The following is a 22,842-nucleotide window of genomic DNA, read 5'->3' as shown; positions in this document are numbered from 1 at the left end:
CACACTGTCACACTCACACACACACAAACACTGTCACACACACACACTGTCACACACACACGGGGCATAAAATACTAGCTGGTATATTTATCCAACCGAGAGAGGTGGTCGTATGGAAAACTAGGTTTACAGTGGGGCTCTACAGTTTGGGCACCCCAGGTAAAACTTTGTATTAATGTGCACAAAGAAGCCAAGAAAAGATGCAAAAATCTCTAAAAAGGAATCAAATGACAGATTAGACATTCGTATAATTTGCCACAAAAAGTTAGATTTTATTTCCATAATTTACACTTTCAAAATAATAAATATATAAAATAATAAAAATGGCATGTGCAAAGGTTTGGTCACCCTGCAGAATTAATACCTTGCACTTCCCCGTTTGGCAAGTATCACAGCTTGGAAACGCTTCTTGTAGCCAGCCAAGAGTCTTTCAATTCTTGTTTGAGGTATCTTCACCCATTCTTCGTTCCAAAAGTCTTCCAGTTCTTTGAGATTTCTGGGCTGTCTGTCACGCACTGCTCTTTTAAAGGTCTATCCATAGATTTTCAATTTTGTTGAGGTAAGGAAATTGTGAAGGCCATGGCAAAACCTTCAGTTTACACCTCTTGATGAAATCCACGGTGGATTTTGAGGTGTGTTTAGGATCATTATCCATTTGTAGAAGCCATCCTCTCTTTAACCTCAGCTTTTTCCCCAGATGGCATCAAGTTAGCGTCCAAAATTTGCTGAAATTTTATTGAATGCATTTTTCTTCCGCTCGTGAAACGTTCCCTGTGCTACTGGCTGCAATACAACCCCAAAGCATGATTGATCACCCCCATGCTAAACAGTTGGACAGAGGTTCTTTTCATTAAATCCTGTGCCCTTTTTCCAAACTTACCTTTGGTCATTCCGGCCAAAAAGTTCTATTTTAACCTCATCGGTCCACAAAACTTTTTTCCACAATGCATCTTGTCTATATGTTCATTTGCAAACTTCAAACGCTGATTTTTGTGGTGAGGACGTAGAAGAGGTTTTCTTCTGATGACTCTTCCATGAAGACCATATTTGTACGAGTATCTCTTTAAAGTGGAATGGTGTACCACAACTCATGTCTGCCAGGTCTTTCTGGATGGATGGTGCAGTCAAACGTGGGTTTTGACTTGCTTTTCTCACACTCCTGCGAGCTGTTGTGTCTGATATTTTTCTTGGTCTTAATTACATTCTGAACAGAGGATATTAGCATCTGAAAATGCTTTGATATCTTCTTATGGCCTTCTCCTGCTTTTTGAGGGTCAACTATTTTCAGTTTCAGTTTTCTAGACAACTGCTTAGAAGAAGCCATGGTGCTGATGCTGGGGCGAGGTCAGATGAGTCTGGGTATTTAAAACCTTAAGATTGCCATCACCTGGTCTTCCCAGACAATGATTGAGAACAATCCATGACACTGTCAGGTCTCAGCTTTCCAAAGGGGGCGGTGCAGGCTGGAAACTCTGCAGGGTGCCCAAACTTTTGCAGACGCCATTTTTTGGTTTCTGTTATTTTGAAAGTGTAAATGATGGAAATAAAATCTAACTTTTTATGACATTTTAAACAAATGTCTTTCATTTGATGTCTTTTGAAGATCAATCTTTTCTTGGCTTTTTTTAATGCACATTAAGACAATTGTTTACCTGGGGTGCCCAAGCTTTCGAGCCCCACTGTAAGTGAAGACCCTTGAGATGAACTAGACATATCTAGAGACTTGAAACTTTCCTTTATTAGCAGAACCAATCAGATGGCACATCTGCAGTAAAACTGGATGATTTCAAAAAGTGTCTCAGGAGACACAAGCAAATCAGAAACAAACAGACCACAGTAAAACTTTTTCTCCCTGCCCAAATGCACCAAAGAGTCTACTGTATGTAGTGCCAGTGCTGAATTGATCCTCCAAAAATCAATCCTACATCTCTCCCCAGGGCCTTACTGGCCTACTCTGACGCAGGAACAGAGGGGTTATATTAGTGCGAGCTGACCGACATTTAACTGTGAAGCGCGCCAAACCGGGTCCCAGGCTACACCAGGCCATGTTCATGTGATGCAAAATAAATCAGTGAGAGGGCTAACAAGGCTGCATGTAAACTAGGAGGGTGTTTTCATGTGTGTAATGGTGAGAAATCAATTGTAGTCATCAGCTCAGTACTGGCAGTGGATATTTCACTGTGACCGGTGAGCAGTTACTAGAAAAAAACACCAATTGGAAGTTACTTTACATCCTACTGTAAGAATTGAAGTGACTCATTAAATTATTGACCAATTCAGGAGCAAACAAACTGAATCAATAGTCACATTACACGTTTATGTTCCATTCACCTCTATTCACATGCATCTGTCTCACTGTGTACTTGTTGAGTATTATAGATGTGCAGTATTACCATGGCCCCTTGGCTGGAAAATCAAAGGGAGACTCCTCCTTTAGAGTCACATGGTTTTTCTGTATAGATTACAGAGTTTTTCATGCTTATAGTAGGTAGCCGGAATGAATGACACAAAAAGTGAAGCTATATGGTTGTGCCAAACTAAACTTGAGCAAGTTTAGTATTAAGCGTACAGCCTAATATTATATTGTTATTTTAGCTTTTAAAAAATCGAGTTGGTTATTTGGTAAACTTCCTGCCAATAGATTTCAGTGGTGGGGAGCTAAAAGACAATCAGCTACATACATAGAGGCTATGTGAAAGCAACATCTTAAACTTTGTGTCTAACATAACAGGTTGAGAGGGCCCTCATTTATGTTGCATGACATATTATTGAGAGAAAACAAGTATTGTCAGTATTACTTCTTGTAAATGTGGTTTTAGAAGACCAACAAACAAGGATTACCACTATGCCTGTGTGTTGCTATGAGAAAAATCCAAAAGGAAAACTATGGATGGAAAAATGAGGAGGGAGTTTAGTGATCTGAACTCCATCCTCATTTTGCTTTGCTTGCTTCTGGATTTTGCATCTTAGGATCATTCCCTGGCAGTATGTCAACTTGCCAACTCAGTGCTTTAAAGCTTATCTGAGGTGATAGATAGGCATTTCAACAGTGAGTTCCACTGGTGATCAGTGCAGGCTTATAACAAAGCCCCTTTAACTACAGACAGGAAAGGATGAGCGATCCAAACACAAACCTGCCTGTTACACAAATCAGCTGTGCAAAGCTGGGGCAGTGCATGAACCACACAGACATTTATAGATAGAGGGAGTTGGACTTTGACAGCATGCCTCCTCATTATATAAGATATCTAAATTTTGATACCGTTAAACCTCCTCCCTATTTTACCGCGGTATATGGTATTACCGTGACTAATTAAAAATGATGACGTCAGACGTGTCACCAAACTGTTTACTTGTGCCTACACCGTTCAGAAACTGTATATCAAACACTAACACCGAAACACCTCTCCCTTCTCATCAGGTCGGAACCCCAAATTCTCTCACTCTCATTTTTTTAATGACGGTATTGAAACTGATACCACTGTTATTTTAAAGACCCTGCGGTATACCGTATTACCGCCCAACCCTAATATAAGGTTCAATTCCAAACGCAAAAGACTCAATACAACAATCCCTTACGTCATAACATGATGTTTAAGATGTGTGTAAAATACAGGAAAGTATCTCCAAACTATCAAACACTCTTTACAAGAGCCCTACCAGTGACAAGGACAATGTCACAAGAAGAGCTTTATAACAAAAAAAATAAAGTCATGTGTGTTTAATAGGTTCATTGTTACACTGCGTATTAGTTCAGAAAAACGCATCTAAACGGTTTGATTCGTTTGTCTCGGTTCGGAGCGTATGTGTGTCGCATGGTTTACCGCATGCGCAATGTAGCCTCGTGCCCGTATGTGACCTCAGACATTGTGTTTAAATTTTGCAAAAAAGTAGAGGTGTGGAAAAGTTACCAACAAAATGTACTGCGAAAGACTGTGCAAAACATTTCAGACTGTCCTGCTAACCTGTACACATTTTAACATTAATGTACTGTTTCAATTCTGTCGGCTCTCTGCAGCGGGCGGGGCTGCTCAGTTCCCCCCCCCCCCCCCCCCCCCCCCCCCCCCCCCCCCCCAACGACTGACACGCGCACAAACACATGGTGGATGCAGGAAAAAACGAAGATGACATGTACAGGGTGACCTAAACTGAGGACGGCTACGCTCGTTGTTGTAAGTGCAATTATAAGTTAAAGTCCAATAAGTACTTTATCAAACCGTATGAACGCATGTCTCAGCCCAGGCCTGTAGAGGAAATTAACCAACAATGTAAAGATCAACAAGCCACTGACAGATATGTTCAGATTTGATTCATTCAATAAATTATTGGTCAACTTAAATCCACCAGCAATTTTCATTTAATACCAATATCTCCTGCATCCTGAGCCTTTTTTGGTAAGGTTACTAGGAAAACTCAGCTAAGAGTATTTTTAGTCTCCCCAAAATAAGTTGACTTTTTAAAGAACTACACAAAAAGAAATCACAACTTTATGTTTAACATGTTCTGACTTATTCAAAAGACAGAGCTTTAGGAGCTCCTCTCTTTTTCTTTTAAAGCATACACTTTTTGTAAGAGCTACACTGACGTTGGCAGTTTTATAAATGCAAGTTGTTTCAATTGATTTTCTGTAATATTTCAATCTTTGTGTGCTAAAAAGGCCCATACATTCCTGTAGATGGTTATACACATTCTCCTTTTCTTGCCAAATAAATGAAAAGCTTGTTGAAATCATCAATGTCTTCCCTCTTGTATCAAAATCTCACCTCGCTTTCTTCAGAGATGGTTCCAATAACGTGCTTAAAGTCAAGTCAAATTCAGTTGATGCATGATAACATGGTATGAACTATTTTTTAAATACTGTATCCTACATTGTGTATAATTACGCTATATATCATATGCTGAAGTATATTTCTCGAGTGTTGATGATTAAAAGAAAAAATAATAACCGTAAAGAACCAAAAACGTGACCTTAGAACCGTGCCACCCCTACTGCGTAACAGTTTAAGGCTGATAGTGTTAAGCTGTGCAGAATGGTGCCTGACAGACACTTCCACAGTAACCGAGAAATGCCTTCCTTTGAACTGTAACTGGAAACAATAGGCCACAGAGCAAAGACAAACAAGCCCCTCTGTGTGTCTATTTGTTTACAATACCACTCCACCAATGCCAATAGCCGCTCAATTTACCAGGTCATGATATGAATTTAATTTAGTATAGGATCAAACATTATCAAGAAAAAAACAGCTTCATTATTTCTGTTAAATGTACACCTTTTAGCTTAGCCTGTGGCCAACTAAACTAGTGGGACATAGGATGGACTACAGCTCCTTCCATAACCTATGCTCCTGTCCAGCTTCAGAATGAACTCACTCCAGCAGCAAGCCTCTAGCTCCTCCTGTGGTTGGTCATGTCTGCCTTCTCCACTGCCTGTCTCTCCTAGACCAGGCCCGGCTCGATGAAAAAGCCTTCCTGCCAGCCTGTGAATAACAGACATCATACAAGGCAGGAGGAAGCCAGCTGATAACCAGTGCAGTCTCAAAACTCCAGTATGTCAGGCAGTTTTAACGGGAAATCCAGAATGTGTGATACTAATGTCGTCTTACAGGCCAAAACTTCCAAGCTATCATGGCTAGCTGTGTTTAGTTTATGGAGCAGTAGAGGCAATGACCAACTGTGAAACGCCTGGGCTGGACCTTCCTTGCTCGTTCACTTCCTGCTGCAGTTCACAGAGTGTCTGTCCGCCCTGCTTCCTCCTCAGGGCCACAAAGTAGCTTTGTACACTAGTGCATTGGCTCTGCGCTTGTCTTCTCCAGCCTGGAAACATCAGTGAAAAGTGACCCTGCGCAACAGAACAAGTTCACAACTCTAATTTTCTGTAGAAACCATAACAGGCTGCCATGTTGTCTTTTGTTTCTAGCTGCTCTTTGGAAAATTACACTCCTGGGTGTGGGCTCTGGACCCTTGGTCCGCTCCGGCCTCTGGAGATCAGGGTGGACTCGCAGTAATCAGGTGGATAAGGATGTGAAGCATGACATGTGAACAAGTTTACCACCAGCGGTGCTTCCTCTGTCATCTAACCTACTAATCCCCCTATTTACATTACTTATTGAGCATTAAAAAAACAAATCTATAACACTTCTATAACACCTGAAAGTCATGGGCCATGTTACAGGGGTTACCAGTGATGGGTTACAGAGGGACTGGAGGCCATTCTTCACACATACTCTCTACCAGCAACAAGGAGCTGACACTCATTTTGCAGATACCTGTTCAGACTTTGCACACTTAAGCGTTATTTATGGTGTTGGGGATAAAAACACAAAGCAGTGTCCTCCCAGGCCTTCTCTAAGGCCAGTAATTCTAACTGGGAAAAGGAAATCAAAACACTTTGAATAAAGCATTTTAAGGAATCTAAATAGTTCCCCTCATTTAGTAGTTAACCTCTGAGGATCATATTGTAGATACCTGTAATTTATTTTGGTAGCTTTTACAAAAGTCCTTTTAGTAGGTTTTAATGTTACATAAAAACTGATCTGATGTTCCAGAAGCTCATTAACAAAATAGAAAAGGAGCAACAGGCCACACAACTCGCATAAATTAAGCATAGCATCTTTTGCTCTCTGTCTTGCTATTACAAATACACACCTACAAGTGTCCTTGTTCTAAATGCTGCTCATCACATGATGTTCAAGAGACTCCTCAACTCCCAAGTTTCTGCCTGGAGAGGATCACCCTCGTGCATCATATGACCCCGTACTGGTGGCTTTTTCCTTCTTAGATAACAACTAACTCCCATCTATTCATTTACTGTCAAACACAGGCTTTGGGACTCAATGCTCAGGTCCATATTAGATAAGACATTGCATTAAGATTCAACCCATCACTTACATAAACAATACAAATTATGTGCATCTCCACTCTAGCCTCAGATCTCTGCGTTCCTTAAACCATACCCTTTTTGTATGGACAGAGGAATACTTTGTCGTTACATAATTACGTTATTAAAAGTGCACCAGAACACTTGTAATAAAACCATCTGAAACACGTGAACCACAAAGAAACCTATGACTGTTGTATAAGGCTAGCTGTTATCATCATCATCATCATCACTAGTTCTTATGAAAATAACCTGGGGGTTTTAATCACGAGCTTTCCCAAATAATCAGCGGAGAGAATGAATAACATCCTCTGCTGCTCAGTTGAGATGAACATGGTGCCACAGTGTAACGGCTTGTCTGAAGTTCATGTAAGTGAATGGCCACAGGTATCTTTCAATGGGTTTCATTTGAAGTTGACAAGCAAGGAGAGTTTAACATTTACTGGTCCATCACGTCTTCTGCACATTAGAACAGGGTGTTGAAAGCAATTCAATATGGTTTCAGTGTGTTGTGTCCGGGCCTTGATGAATTGTGCAGGTGATAAGTTGTAGTTTTTATTTCAGTGTCATTATGGGAAACAAGAAATAGCAATACAGCAACGATAGACGACATGATATAGTGTTAGCAAACTGCTACTGGTAGGGGTACTCACCGCTTTCCATCTCATTGCCCTTCTTTGCAGTGGGCGTGTTGCCCATGATTGCAGGCTGATGGTGGAGTACCTGGGCTTGGACTGAGTTTTCCTTTACAAGTCGTTGAGTGACGCTATACCGCTAACGCAGTCGCTGGTCTCAATGACGCTGACAGCTAGCTACTAGCTAGCGGCTATCATTATTGACAACTTTGCGTAACGTTAAATATGTTTCCTCCAACACCGCTCTTTAGGGAGTTCAGAAAACTCCAACAAAGGGTGTATATCCAAGTCTGCAGCTAACACTAACGCTTTGGTTAGCTAAGCTAGCACGCTGGCTAACTCTAGCAGAGATGGCCAGTAGATGTTAGCTTTGTAATGTTAGCTCGTCAATTTCCCAAGCGAGCACCGGCAAATCAAGATGGAACACGGTTGTCCTTTATTTCCACAAACGGTTTAATGTATCCAAAATCCAGTCCAGACCATTAGACACGTCGTCGAAAGCTGTTTTTTTCGTCTATCTAACGAGCAAGCTAGCGTTAGCTTTTAGCTTCCCTCGCAGTCGTATCCTGGCCTGAACTAACCAGGTGCTATTTCTGTGTAGGCAGGCCTTTTCAGTTGAGACCTGGATAACAAAAGTGGTGTCCAGGTAATTCACTTTTGCCGCTGATGGTTATTTTAAATTGATCTCTCTCCATTCGTTTCTAAACCAGGCATCAAGTGCAATGGTTTCCTGGGACCGACCATCTGACAGTCGATTCCTAAGATCAACAGACCCCTTCCATTAATCTTCAAACCGCAAGGGAAACTCCAGTCATCCATCCACCGGGTCCCGCCTCTGACTCGCTCTGATTGGCTACATACGAGAATTAAACGCGACAGAAGTCGTAATTCAAGTGCTGATTGGATAAGAATCAATTCATCCAATCATTGCCTTGATGCGATTCGTTTATCAAATTATTTAGTCCCGCCTTCCGGACTTTCTAGTAACCAATACGCCCATTTTTTTTATATATATATATATATATATATAAATAAAATGGGCGTATATATAGTGCAGGACACAAATAAAACGCTGTCGCATCTCGCAATCATAATCCTATTTGCAGAGCAGTATTTACCAAAACCAGTTATGTAGCCTAGCCACCCCTTTAACGACCGAGCTGTGATTGGGTATGACGTTAACACAGGCTATTTTTAGTAAAATGTGAAAATACAAGAGGATACGTATATTTGTGTTACAAAATTAGCACTCTGTTGTGTTTAACCTTACAATGAAAAATACCAGTTTGTAAATTTTTTTAACAAGAACAAGCATTAAAAAATGTTTTCAGCAAAGATGCAGTAAACATGGTTTATATTCTACTTTCCCCTTTCTGCTTCTGTAATTAAAATTGCAAAAAATAAAGAATATGAGATTAGTGACAAAGAGGAACATAGTTTTCACTATCACAGAGACTTTCATACACAGATCTTAACAAATACAATGTTTTTTTTATTTGGAACAAAAAATGGCAAACAAAATAACATGAAGAAAGTGATGTTGCTCATCCAAAACTGAAGTGCAAAATAAATTTCAACCCAAATATAATGGCGGATTATCAAATTTCTGTACAGCAACATATGTCAATTTAGTTGCCTCTTGCTGCAGTGCTGAAATCCTCTTAAATGAGTATAAATTAGTTCTGCACCAACAAAAGGAAGGAAGGTGAATCAATCATGCATCAGCTTTCTGTGCCGTTTCAGTTCAGCTGCATTATTTCAGTTACCTTCTCGTGAGTTAAACTACTTCAATATTGCTTTCAACATCATGGCAAGGAAATCCCCACCTGTAAGTGATGATCATACCAGTGGGATGTTCATAATCTTCCTTGAAACAAACAGTCATCTGAAGCCCAAGATGAGAGTTCATTTGTGACAATCTTTAGGTAAATAAGGGCAGCTGTAAGGCAAAGATGTCTGTACATCCACTAAAATGTCCACAGGCATTCTTCAAAAATAAGGTTTTTGTGCTATGACTCATCACCCTGTTTGCTTGGGTCGTCTCTATAAGCAGTCCATAGAGTTATCTGGAAGTATCCCTAAAGGGGGGGCCTTTCCTGGGAGACAGGATGGAGGGAGCTTGGAGTTTGACGTGGGATCCACATTTTCACAGTCCTCAATTCGCTCTGCACTGCCTTCCCAGTTTATATGGAATCTGGTCACACGGGGGTTTGATGCCAGAATATTTCTCTGTAGCTGAAAAAGAAAGGCAGGAAAACAGATAAATACTTTGTACATATATTTCCATTACTTCTGAATATTAATGTGGCTTTTAAATGTTACTGACACAAATCTTATGAGATTTTAGACAATTTAACATGACCTAACCTTGGTCACTATTGATAGTACAATAATTACACATTACAGGTGTGACTCAGATAAAATGTCTACATAGTGTATACATACTTTACAACCTAAATGGAAACACACTGAACACATTTGGAAACCTATCTCCAGAAGACATTCATTTTACATTTCCAGCATACACTACCGTTCAAAAGTTTGGGGTCACCCAAACAATTTTGTGTTTTCCTGAAAAGTCACAATTATTCACCACCATACGTTGTGAAATGAATAGAAAATAGAGTCAAGACATTGACAAGGTTAGAAATAATGATTTGTATTTTAAATACTATTTTTTTTACATCAAACTTTGCTTTCGTCAAAGAATCCTCCATTTGCAGCAATTACAGCATTGCAGACCTTTGGCATCTAGCTGTTAATTTGTTGAGGTAATCTGGAGAAATTGCACCACACGCTTCCAGAAGCAGCTCCCCACAAGTTGGATTGGGTGGATGGGCACTTCTTGCGTAACATACGGTCAAGCTGCTCCACAAACAGCTAATGGGTTAGATCTGGTGACTGCGCTGGCCACTCATTACCGATAGAATACGCTGCCTGCTTCTGCTCTAATAGTTCTTGCACAATTTGGAGGTGTGTTTAGGGTCATTGTCCTGTTGTAGGATGAAATTGGCTCCAATCAAGCGCTGTCCACTGGGTTTGGCCTGGCGTTGCAAAATGGAGTGATAGCCTTCCTTATTCAGATTCCCCTTTACCTGTACAAATCTCCCCATTACCAGCACCAAAGCAACCCCAGACCATCATATTACTCCCACCATGCTTAACAGATGGCGTCAGGCCATTCCAGCATCTTTTCATTTGTTCTGGTCTCACAAACGTTCTTCTTGTGATCCAAACACCTCAAACTTGGATTCATCCGTCCACAAACACTTTTTTCAGTCTTCCTCTGTCCAATGTTGTGTTCTTGCCATCTTAATCTTTTTCTTTTATTGGCCAGTCTCAGATATGGCTTTTTCTTTGCCACTCTCCCCTGAAGCCACGAATCCCGCAGCCGCCTCTTCACTGTAGAGTTGACTCTGGTGTTTTGCGGGTACTATTTAATAAGATGCCAGTTGGGGACCTGTGAGGGTCTGTTTCTCAAACTAGAGACTCTAATGTACTTATCTTCTTGCTCAGGTGGCAACGCGGCCTCCCATCTTTTCCTACTCTGGTTAGAGCCTGTTTGTGCTGTCCTCTGAAGGGAGTAGTACACAAGTTGTAGGAAATCTTCAATTTCTTAGCAATGTTCGCATGGAATAGCCTTCATTTCTAAGGACAAGAATGACTGTCGAGTTTCAGATGAAAGTTCGCTTTTCTGGCCATTTTGAGCGTTTAATTGACCCCACAAATGTGATGCTCCAAAAACTCAATCTGCTCAAAGGAAGGTCAGTTTTATAGCTTTTGTAACGACCTAAACTGTTTTCAGATGTGTGAACATGATTGCACAAGGGTTTTCTAATCATCAATTAGCCTTCTGAGCCAATGAGCAAACACATTGTACCATTAGAACACTGGAGTGATAGTTGTTGGAAATGGGCCTCTATACACCTATGTAGATATTGCACCAAAAACCAGACATTTGCAGCTAGAATAGTCATTTACCACATTAGCAATGTATAGAGTGTATTTCTTCAAAGTTAAGACTAGTTTAAAGTTATCTTCATTGAAAAGTACAGTGCTATTCCTTCAAAAATAAGGACATTTCAATGTGACCCCAAACTTTTGAACGGTAGTGTGTCACACACTGTCACACACACACACACTGTCACACACACACACACACTGTCACACACAGGCTTGAATACGTTTACACACCCATGCTAAAGTTGATTAAAAAGAGGAATAATCAAAAAAAGCATCTTTTGGAAATTGATCTTAATGCCTTAATTTAAAACATTTTGAAAAATCCATCCTCTTAAGGACACCAGTTTTCTTTGTGAATGAATAATATATTTTAAATAAATAGATGTTCTTCCTTAAAATACAGGGAGCATAAGTGTACACACCCCTATTTTAAATTCCTTTTTTTATTAAAATAAAAAATTACATTATTATTTTTAAAGGCCAGTTATTTCATGGATCCAGGATACTATGCATCCTGATAAAGTTTCCTTGGCCTACGAATTAAAATAACCCCACATCATCACATACCCTTTACCATACCTAGAGATAGGCATGGGTAAATTTCCATAAAATCATCTCTCAATGCAAATCAAACCAGCTATTAAGCTAACTGAAATAAAACCATGCCAATATCTAGGTATGGTGAAGGGTATGTGATGATGTCAAGATGCATAATATCCTAGATCCATGAAATAACTGGCCTTTAAAAATAATAAAATTGTGCCTACCTCTATGGGAATTTAACATAGGGGTGTGTATACTTGTTTATGCCCCCTGTAATGAACAGGGATGGACATTTATTCATTTACAATACATTATTCATTCACAAAGAAAACTGGTGTCCTTAAAAGGGTGGATTTTCCAAATATTTTTGAATTAAGGCATTAAGATCAATTTTCAAAAGATTTTTTTATTCCTCTTTTAATCAATTTAAGCAGGGTGTGTTAAACTTATCTAGCCAGTGTGTGTGGGTGTGTGGGTGTGTGTGTGTGTGTGTGTGTGTGTGTGTGTGTGTGTGTGTGTGTGTGTGTGTGCATATTGCTACTATACTATCTAGTAAGCAATACATCCCACTCAATTTGCCAGCTATGTTTAAGGCAAGAAACACTGTAGATAAAATTGTTACAAAGGTGCCAAATGGCATTCATTCAACAATTCATAATCAAATAAACAACTATATAATAAGCTAAATTAAACTACAACAAGGCAACTGTGAGTGAAAAGTTACAAACAAAATCCTTGGCTTATTATTATTACCACAATGGCTTTTTACTGAAGTTACTATCTGAAACACTGTTCACAGAGAAGTAACATTTCTGCTGAACTAGTTATGTAACCAAGGGAATTTGATAGGATTACTAGTCATTTTTGAAGGATCAAATAATCTGTTCCAAAGTGCAGGCTCAACAGAAAGAAAAGCTTCAATTCTGCAAAGTATTAGTCCACCATACTGTTTGATGAAAACCTTTAGCTTGATTGACTTTGCTATTTTAATGACTAATACAATGAAAAGCATGTTCTTAGGGTTGTGAAGGTTATGTATTTCGCCTAATGTCTGTATGGTGTATTTTTGGGTTAACATTTTATTCACAAATTCCCTAAAAACTTGTCTTCAACCAGACAGAATAATATAAATTAAAGTTCAAGAAATATTATTACCCAAAGTTTTATTTAAAAATAGTGAAATAAGCATTAGGCAGTAACATTGACAACAGAACTCAGATTATCTAGAAATCAACTTTTAGCCTGACCTGTGTGTAGTCTGGCTTGATTGGTGGATTTTCCCGAAGCTCGGGTTCTGTGTATTCATTGTTCACATAGTAACCAATGCGTATGAACTCCTGGCCTCGGTATGTGCAGGTAATCAGCACTACAGTCACACCAACAGCATCACTTTCAGGAATCAATCCAGTGTTTGGGGCATCAGCCTGTTAAAAGAAACACAACACTTAGATGTGCAGACATATAAAGCAACTATTTGTATATATTTATTTCCAGAATTTAAACTGTCTATCTGGTCAAATGGGGATTATGGCACCAGGACTGTGACAGGATTAGTCAGGTTCATGTACCGGATAATTGCTGGAACACCCAGCGGCGCTGGATCTTCTGCCAGATGTCCCTTGCATTGCAAAACTCCAGTTGTTTCAGAAAACAACAAAAACCTTTTAGCTAGCAAGCTACATGCTGACAACAGCAAGTTTTTAAGATTAGTTGGATTGTGCAACAAAGCGGGCCTGCTTAGTTCTTTTGGGGATTTTTTTTTATTTACTTTACAAAGTATATGTTTACAGCATTTTCTCTCTAACTAGGAAGTTTTGGGAACGGTTGGCGGGAGTTTGCTATGTAAAAAATAAATACACACGCTGATACACTGGTAGAAGCAAATTACATTAAACCATCTATCTATCCAGCTATTTCATCAAGCTCAGGTTACTGTATTGTATGAACAGATAACGTCATTTAGTATTGTATGTGGCATTTTTCATTTGCGGGGTGCAAAGACCAATTTGATCTACCTTTGCTGCGCTGCGACCGGAGCTTAGTGCAGCCCAAGATGATTGTGATTGGTTTAAAGAAAAGCAAACAACCCGGACCGTTTTTTATCTTCTATCCTGGAGTTTATGTGTGGAGGGGCCGGACCTAACTCTGCAGCACTGTGGAGATTAGTCTGTCAAGCAAGACTATAATAGGATTAATCAATATCTGTTTGTATGAAAGATTCAGGCTTGTAAAAATTCTGTCAGTTTATCTTGACAATCAAACGATCAGACAGAAAACAGTAATTGTGAAATATAAAGTGTACTTATGCAACATTGAGCAGTTAAATTAGACAACAGGACATCACACAAATGGGCTGTTTCATTGACACTCCCCCCCCCGCCGCATAACCCTGTGGCCAATTGCTGGATTGCTGTTTTTGGTCTGAATGCACCATTATGGAAGAAAAACAACTGGGGGGCTGCATTTTTTGTCACCTGGCCATGCTCAAAATGTTAAAAGCAAGGAAGCATGATGCAAGGAGGAGGATGCCCTTGCCAATTTTGACAGGCGTAACATAACAAGTTAGATATCACTGTTCCCAGCATGCTATATGGCTAAGCAACACAAAGCACTTTTTCAGTTAGGTTGCCCCAACCAAACACACCTGAAACACAAACATATGTCTCCCAGCAGGTACTGGGCCAACCAAGACGGAGTCAAGGACTTGGTCATATTCTTCACTTTCTGCTGAGCCAACATAGATGATCTTCCATTCCAGATCTATTAAAAAACAGAACAAAGTAAAATAAAGATATCTTTCACTATAAAACACAAAGTTTCAGTAGTGTATAGTGATTGAACTGAAACAATTACATTAAACAATTAGATGTTGTATTGAAACGTATTTTGTTATATTTCTCCCTCATCTAGTAAATTTACTAAACACCACAAAGCTCATCAAATGCAGTCAATAAGTACATGCTTTTCTGATTTTCACATTGTTGAAAGTTATAGTTCATGTGATTTTGCATGAACTTTCCATAGCGAGAGCTTGATGTTCAGAAATGTGTCCAAATACAGTTACATTTACAGAGACAGATCAAAATATGAAGGAAGGTATTACTGTACAAAACTGTTGTGTAACATTATAGAAATTAGCCATTTCATGTGTGAATAATAATCCACGTACAATTAGAAAATAAAGAATGCAACAAGGTTGTTGACATACCAATAACAATGTAAATATACTACAGTAACATTATACTATAGTGTTTGGACTACGTGCTGTGAAAGTACACTTAAAAAAAAGGAGTGTGGATGTAGCTTTAAAGTAGACACTTAGCTCCAGTGTCCATATTTACAATCCTCCGATGCTTAGTTATTATTGACGTTGTTACAGTGTAACTATCAAAATGTAACTTTTATTAAAAAAAGTAATTCTGTCTGAATTTTAGTGTTTAATTTAGGACAGAATTTTTTAGGTCTGTTTTAGGTCTATTATTTATTCATTTATTGGATCTGCTAAAAAGGACTGTGATTTAGTGATAGGGTCTCCAAATACAAATAATATGTGATACATAACCTACAAACCTAAAAGAGGACAGTTACATTTACTGTTGGAAGGAGATAATGCCCTGCCTCGAGTAACGTTATATTTACTTTTATTTTGTAACGTTACTATTTTAATTTACGTATGCATGTATACAATGTCAATATAGGATCGCTGTTTTGCATATGTTTCTATTGCTTTGATGAATGCAAACTCAATATTCCAACGAAAAGATAACAAAAAATAACGTTAGTTCTAAATAGTTCGAAAAAAATATGTCGTTAAAGATTTTACTGATCTGACCAATGCAAGACAAATTGGCAGAGATGTGTCTACCACAGTTAACAGATAACTTAACACGTTCAGCTTTGTAAAGTTACTTAGCTATTTCCTTGTAACTTGACGTTCCCTTTCACAAATGGATCTTTCTGACTTAAGTTAGCCACTATAGCTGACCTAACTAGCTGTTAGCAATTTTTAGTAATGTTTCTGGCAGAATTAACCTAACGTTAGCAACAGGCTCAAGCTTTGGCCTCGGATCCACAATGACAGCTTTTGCGATGGCACCTACCTTCGGGAAGGTCCTCCATACATTCAAACGTTATTTCAAACTGAAAAGGGTTTCCAAAGCGACTCGGGTTATCTAGTACAGCCACATTTAACACCTGTACCTTCGCCATTGTTGTTGGTGCAGCGCTAAACAGGCTAACCAAAAACAAACGTTCAAAACCAGTTTCCCGGGGAATGCTTAAAAAAACACTACAACGACACCGGTGGTAACCGAGTCACTAGTATTATCCTTATTTGCCAAACACCTTTGATTTTACCAAACTTAAGCCCTAAGCATACGAATAAATGCGCACTACTAACTTAATGCTTAACTAACATTAACGTTAGCTATGACTACCGCTCTCCCGCCGCTTCCACTGTCCTCCACCGCGCCTACGGCAAGCGGTACGTGCGCGAGAAAGGAGCCGCTTCCATCAAAGGAAAGGCAAAGTGCTTCAATTGCCCCCTAGTGGCACGGTAAATCAGAATCAAAATCATATTTATTACCAAAGTAGGCTAAGTGTACAATAGCAAGGAATTTGCCTTGGGGTATTTGGTGCATACAATAAAAATATTTATAAAAAGATACAATAAAGCAAAGTAGCCTACTGCTAGAGTGAAGAACATAGATGTAGATATTGCTATAAAAAAGTGTTGGACCCATTACACCTTTTGTATACGTTTCTGCGTTGGGTTAGTTAATCAATCTGCAGTTTATGTGTTTGAACACTGGGTGGAGCGTTGCTGGTGAGGATTTGAAGGCAATGAGGCACAGATAGGCCTACACAGGTTTGAGGAAATATGTTGAAGCTTACAGGTTTTTACCGTGTTAGTCTTGTCAGTAAGGTCAGTCATGGCTTGAATTGTCTGACAAGGGAAATTGATGGAACTAAAGCAGAAAGGAAATTAGTCTTAGATTATGCGACGGTGAGCAGGTGTACGAGTTAATAAAATATTCCACAAAAAGTATGTAAAAAGACACTATAACTAAAACAAATGTGTAGCCTACAATGCAACTGTTTTAGAAAGGGAAAGAGCGAAGCTGTATGGTTTAGTGCAGGATGTGCAGAAATATTGATCAGAGGATCTGCAAAAGTTCACAGTAGGCTATGTAGGCTATAATATGTGCAAAAGAAATGAGCTTACAAAATCTAATTGCATGTTGCTTACTTTTTAAAGATTATTTTTAACCAGACAATAAACAGATAATTACATTCCTGACTGGCCAAAGTACTAAATTGGGTTGGAAGGTGTATTGTATTGGCATTAACCTTTGATCTGTCTCAAGTCAGCCCATATGTTGCAAGTATGTGGCTACTGTTTTGGTTACCAACAGTTAAACATAATTAACTTGGGTTGGGAGGTAGGCCTACAGTAAAATAAATTATGTCCTAATGCAATCAAATACAACAATCACAATACAACCTTGAAAACAATCCTTGAAAAATATCTTTAATTAACAAAAAAAAGAACATGCACAGATTATTACTTCATTGTCAGGCACATGTCATTATATGTGCTGTTTCCACACCTTTTGTAATCCTGCAGTACATGGGACATTTGACTGCCAGGCTTTTTCTAATGTAACTGAGAGGACAATGATGTATGCCTATACCAGGAAGAAGAAAGAAATTTATTGGTTATACATGGAAACCGGTTCATACAAATAAAAATGTAAAAAGAAAATATGACAAGATAGAGGCCTAAAACTTGTTCCTAGCTTTTCTACATTAAACACTTTTGCTCATGGGTTGGAATCCCTTATTTGCAATTGAAAAGTGTATCCATGTTTTAATTGAATGAATTTTCATTGAATTCGATTCTGTGATTTTAATAAAATACCATATAACTCATGTGATTCAGCAGGCGGCATTTTCAAGTCTCCATATTACCACCACTCACCACCACATTGCTCATGCATTAATATAGTGTAGGCTACACCATCACTTTTTCAACACAAAGGTTATGTTATTAGGAGACTTTGTCTGCATGACTCAGAATACTATTTATCACACAGAAAATTGTGAATAGAATAATAAATAGGCTGGTCGACTGTATAAAACAGTAATAAAAACAACACTAAAATGGTAGGCCATGGAATTTCCTCAGACTGACTGAGTGCTGTAATACAGGAGAAATTTTCCACAACAGTTCTCTGCTTTTCAAAAACGCCTCACTGCTCTCACACACTGTCCAAATCAAAAGTGTTTGACCACCCCAGCTTAGGCCTGAAGCAGCCTACATTTTCTTTGCCCCTCTGAGTCTGAGAATGGGAGATTAGGTGAGGATTAGAGCCCACTGGACCAGCTGGCCGCCGAATTCATCCTTAAAATATCTCAGGAATGTTGATATGCTTTTTCATGTTGGGTAACATAAAACCTTACGGAGGCGCTGTTTCATGTCCCCACCATCAGCCAGGTTCTAGGTAGGAGCTGTGCAGGGAGGGGAGGGGAGTACAGTTAAACATTGCACGACTGCTCCAGCAGGTTGGAACAAGTGACAGCAACCTGGCATCATACAGAAAAAGTTCATCTTAATTCAAGTATCAGGAGGTAAATAGGCATACTGTGACACGAATGTGATTAAAATAATGCTTTACATAGCCTAGTGTACTTTGAGGAGGTTTTTCTATGGCAACAGAAGGGCTTCAGTGAACAGCGTTTTTTTCTTCGACCTTTTACAAAGGAGTGTCTGTCCTCTCTGCTGCAGGTGGATAACTGCGCTCAGGTAATGTAACACGAAACTCAACCATGTGACCAATGGCGATTTGAAGAATAGACGAAAAAAACTGCTTTACATAAAACACCAACTGGTAGTGGATTCGAGATAGTCTGGCATTGGATCCGTTCAGAAGTATTTCAGAAGCAGGGCTTTTGCCTAGAGATATTAGCCTACCTTTTAGTTTCATTGGACTAACCCTTTGTTGCGGTTTCATTTTTGACAAGGTGAGCCGGAAGCGAGGAATCAACCTGTTCGATGTTTCCCGTTTTGTAGCGATCACCTGAACACAGCAAGATCAATGGTATGTTTTCTTACAGAGCTTATGGGAAATTAAACTTTACCCAACATACTCGTTTTTATTAGTAGTAGGCTAAATATAATAATATTGCTACAAATAAGGGGGTTGAACATTACAGCTGTATTCAGTTTTTAACACATATGCTATTAATAGTCTATTATTTTCCTGTGGTCTGAGCAGGTTTAATGGTGATTCAACAGCAGGCTGAATTTGTGACTCACTAGTTGTATGCTGTTTCGGTGTCAACTCAAAATGAGAAAAAAGGACATTTGTCTTTAAATCACTGGAAATAATGTGTCTTTGGCTGTTCAAGATGGGCGATAAATCCACACGGTGAATGTTGGCCCTAATGAAATGGACCCAAGCTAATGCCCCAAAGTCCCAGTCTGCTCTCCCTTTGCCCTGCTGGTCACGGGTAGAGATGGCAGTGTGTCCGGATGTGCTGGCCTTGCCTGGAGTTGTGGTCAGGAGTGCTATACTTCTTGCACTGAGCAGTAAGCCTGTGTGGGGTGAGTCAGCAACCATCAGTTCATCCTCAACACTGCCACACAAAATAAAACCTCCTTCTCGCCACACCTACACACACCCACATACACACCATTATACAGTATACTGCAATGATACATAAAAACACAAAGATAGGGGACATTCCAGAGCAAATCTGAAACATGCACTGGCTTGTCAGCTTGTTGTAAGAACGTTGGATTGAGAAAAGAATAAGAAAAAAGAAACACACTCTGCCATATGAGAACAAGGTATATTTACATCCACTTGTATCTTATCAAAAGAATTCAATTTCACAATACATTCGGCTCCCTTTTGTAACCCCTTCTTCTTGTTATCAAGTTGTACTTGTGTCCCTGCGAAGTTTGCTATCTACCGTAGTGAATGATTGACTCAGAAAATGGTAAGGGTGGGGGTTTAATTTCCCAAAACAAAACATTCTTAATAAAATGGTGTTCAGTACCTCTGTTATGCTCAAAACGAACAAACAAAACAGCAGTAGATTTGAGTTTTTTCCTCCATATTTCAAACAACCGTGTCGCTTGACTCAGCAGTCTTAGCTGCACTACACTGCATTCCTGAGCTTCTCCTCCTCCTCATTCACTCTCCCGGTCAAGTAGTTACTAAGTAGTTTTGGGATGTCACTGAGTAATCACATGGCTGGCGGGATGACTGGTATGCTGCGTTTTGTGTTGTTACCTTCAACGTGTGCATAAGGCTAAAAGCAACTTCTGCTGTTGCTTCCTCTTTTTTTCTGCTAAAATAGAGGTTTTACTTCATAGTAGGTTTAGATTTGCCTCCTGTTAGCTGTTTAACTAAAAAAGTTTGTCTTATGGGCATTGATCTTTAGGCCATTAGTTGTAAGTGTAATGTAAATGTTCTGTTCTTATATAATGCTTTTCTACTCTTAATGACAAAAGCGCTTTCACATAATGTAATGTAATGTAAGGTAATGTGCTGTATTTATATAGCGCTTTTCCAGTCTTAACAACTGCTCAAAGCGCTTTTACATCTACAGGAAACATTCACCATTCACACACATTCACACACTGTGGCCGGGGCTGCCGTACAAGGTGCCACCTGCTCATCAGATAAACATTCACACACATTCACACTCCGATGCGCAGCACCGGGGGCAACACGGGGTTCAGTGACTTGCCCAAGGACACTTCGACAATGACAATGCCACAGCCGCCCATAGTACAGGAACCATTCACCATTTACACACATTCATACACTGTGTCTGCGGCTGCTGTAAAAGGGGCCACCTGCTCATCAGATAAACACTCACACATTCACACTCCAATGCACACTCCCTCTGTGTGCCTTCCTTCATCTTTGTATGGATTGCTTTTTCAGTGACTGTGTTTAAATGCACTTAATGGATTATGCATATTTTTCAGCTCTATTCCCAGGGAATATTACTATGCTTGACAGGGCCACACTTTCTAACAACGCTACTGTAAGTAAAAAAACTTTTATAATGGCCAGTAATTGACTTTAGAAAGTATCCAGTGTCACTAGATTGACAATTGTCCTGTAATTTTCCATTTTCAGGGAACCAACATTGCAGCTATCGTGGCCCCTACAGTCACCCTGGGTGTTCTGGCCATAGTCTTGGCTGTTCTCGGCTGGCTCCTCTGCGTGGTGAAAAAGAAGAGACAGACTGAAGGGACGTATAGACCCAGTTCGGAGGAACAGTCTGGTGCACATGGTGTGGCAGTACCAGATACACTAAAGTTACCAAAAGAGGAAAGACTCATTTGACATTTTGTGCTTTATGTTTTTACAAAGTCCTGAAGCATTTGCATGGAAGCGTTCCTGTGTGTCGAGGATCTCTCTTTTGAGCTGATTAATGAAAGAAAAAATCTCCTAAGGTTTAAGAGAGCGCATATTGCAAAGTTTGAGCTTTTATTTCAACAAGCACTGAACGGTTCCTGCATGGCACTATGAAGAAATGCACCTGAATGTATGGATCTTGCTGATTTTAAAGACAATTGAACACTTCAAGGAGGTTTTGAACAATTCCTCCACACAAATGACGCAAGAGCTTCAGTATTTTATCATTATTAATCATTGTAGGTTAGAGATGTTTTTTCTTGTTTTAGTTGCCATTTACCATGTATTTGATTCAATCTATTATGAAATACTGTCACTGGCAAAAATCAATACCAATCTTTTACCTCAAACTAATTGTTTGTCTTGCTGCTAGGAGTTCTGATGAGTCCATTGTATTAAGTCAGATGTTTTAAGTCAATAATGAGTGTAACTAAACATGCAAAAACTATTGATTTTATAAAGGAAGCTGTATGTTAAGAATTAGGTTATACAAAAAAATCATATTGAGCAAAAGCAAGCAATTGTTTACACTCCAAGTATTTTTTTAAACTAATTTGAATTCACATTATTTAAAGTTAATTTCATCAGATCAATCATACAGCGCATGATTCATCATAATCAAGCAGATGTTTTACAATGTTACATTTTATTAATGCTTTTGTCAAATATATGTTTGTAAAATAGTTGAATAGTTAAACTTTCCAAAGCATATAAACCATGAGGAAATCATCCTGTTCTAATCAATGAGTTGCCTTAAAAATACACAACATTACTCCAAAGGTAGTATTCAAATCCTAAACTAAATAACATAAGCAGGGAAACATTTAATAAAAATGTATATGTACCACATCAAAAGAAAAATCAGTGCATTGGGGAAAATGTGAAGTCCATAACTTTGTACGCTTAGTCTTTAAAAACAGCTGAGCAGATAAGAAGTCCTGGTAGTCAGAGAGTGAAAAGTTCAGCTCCTGCAACAACATGTAAGACTGTACCAAAGAAAGTCTCTGAAACACTGAAGCCATTGTTCGTCTGTCTGGAACCAAAAGGTTATCTATAATGAAATGAAAAATTGTAGAGTCTAATCTTTTATATACAAATCAAAATTATTTGGAAACTTGAGGAAATGTCGCCAATATAATTTTACATTGATTTACTATAGACATGTACAGTACACTTTGGTATTCTCAATGATTCCAGAACAGTAATTGTAGGGTCTTTAGCTGATGATGGATGTTAAATAGTGCTGATGTCTTACTAGGTTTGGAATTGTAATGAAGTATGGGAAGGTCCCCAGGTCTTCCTCATTTCAGTTGATTTTAAGATCAGAAGTTTAGAAATGACCTTTTTCTTAAACTAGATAACACATTAAGGCATCATCTAAAAT

At 39.0% G+C, this 22,842-nt stretch overlaps 3 protein-coding genes and 1 long non-coding RNA gene across 6 annotated transcripts in view; 1 reads left to right on the top strand and 3 right to left on the bottom strand.

The window, feature by feature from the left end:
* Window positions 1-8,354, bottom strand: part of prkacaa (protein kinase, cAMP-dependent, catalytic, alpha, genome duplicate a) — a 23,950-nt gene extending 15,596 nt beyond the window's left edge. The window contains exon 1 of the mRNA XM_032538596.1: window positions 7,531-8,354. Coding sequence (XP_032394487.1) covers window positions 7,531-7,576 — 46 coding nt within the window. The 5' untranslated portion in view covers window positions 7,577-8,354. The remainder of the gene's footprint in view (window positions 1-7,530) is intronic.
* On the bottom strand, window positions 30-4,957 carry LOC116703705 (uncharacterized). Its single transcript, XR_004335486.1, has 3 exons — window positions 4,845-4,957; window positions 681-685; window positions 30-46 (listed from the first exon to the last, which is right to left on the bottom strand). It is a non-coding gene; the product is annotated as an uncharacterized LOC116703705 (long non-coding RNA).
* Window positions 6,334-16,493, bottom strand: asf1ba (anti-silencing function 1Ba histone chaperone). Its single transcript, XM_032538615.1, has 5 exons — window positions 16,119-16,493; window positions 14,663-14,778; window positions 13,266-13,442; window positions 9,529-9,747; window positions 6,334-6,345 (listed from the first exon to the last, which is right to left on the bottom strand). Exons 1-4 carry the CDS (start codon window positions 16,225-16,227, stop codon window positions 9,556-9,558), a joined length of 594 nt encoding a protein of 197 aa, XP_032394506.1. The 5' UTR covers window positions 16,228-16,493; the 3' UTR covers window positions 6,334-6,345; window positions 9,529-9,555.
* Window positions 16,494-18,522: 2,029 nt separating this feature from the next.
* crb3a (crumbs homolog 3a) lies at window positions 18,523-22,189 on the top strand. 3 transcript variants are annotated; one of them, XM_032538616.1, is made up of 6 exons: window positions 18,524-18,648; window positions 18,782-18,823; window positions 19,042-19,118; window positions 19,429-19,624; window positions 21,023-21,081; window positions 21,177-22,189. In XM_032538616.1, exons 4-6 carry the CDS (start codon window positions 19,453-19,455, stop codon window positions 21,384-21,386), a joined length of 441 nt encoding a protein of 146 aa, XP_032394507.1. In that variant the 5' UTR covers window positions 18,524-18,648; window positions 18,782-18,823; window positions 19,042-19,118; window positions 19,429-19,452; the 3' UTR covers window positions 21,387-22,189. The 3 variants fall into 3 exon arrangements, with proteins under 3 accessions (XP_032394508.1, XP_032394509.1, XP_032394507.1); XM_032538617.1 differs by lacking the exon at window positions 18,782-18,823 and having other exon boundaries at window positions 18,523-18,648; XM_032538618.1 differs by having other exon boundaries at window positions 18,523-18,823; window positions 21,035-21,081.
* The last annotated feature ends 653 nt before the right edge of the window (window positions 22,190-22,842 follow it).

The sequence above is a fragment of the Etheostoma spectabile genome, chromosome 15 (genome assembly GCF_008692095.1).
Source record: "Etheostoma spectabile isolate EspeVRDwgs_2016 chromosome 15, UIUC_Espe_1.0, whole genome shotgun sequence".
Taxonomy (NCBI): Eukaryota; Metazoa; Chordata; class Actinopteri; order Perciformes; family Percidae; genus Etheostoma; species Etheostoma spectabile.
Note: the sequence above shows the minus strand (reverse complement) of the source record. Positions and strands in the feature narration are given on the sequence as shown.

Coding starts and splice junctions, on each gene's coding strand:
- asf1ba (XM_032538615.1), bottom strand. CDS start 16,227: ATGGCGAAGGTACAGGTGTTAAATGTGGCTGTACTAGATAACCCGAGT. Junction 13,443..14,662: donor GACATATGTTTGTGTTTCAG/GTGTGTTTGGTT, acceptor TTCTTTTAACAG/GCTGATGCCCCAAACACTGG. Junction 9,748..13,265: donor TCAAGCCAGACTACACACAG/GTCAGGCTAAAA, acceptor TTTCTTTTTCAG/CTACAGAGAAATATTCTGGC.
- crb3a (XM_032538617.1), top strand. CDS start 19,453: ATGTTGGCCCTAATGAAATGGACCCAAGCTAATGCCCCAAAGTCCCAG. Junction 19,625..21,022: donor GAGCAGTAAGCCTGTGTGGG/GTGAGTCAGCAA, acceptor CATATTTTTCAG/CTCTATTCCCAGGGAATATT. Junction 21,082..21,176: donor CACTTTCTAACAACGCTACT/GTAAGTAAAAAA, acceptor TTCCATTTTCAG/GGAACCAACATTGCAGCTAT.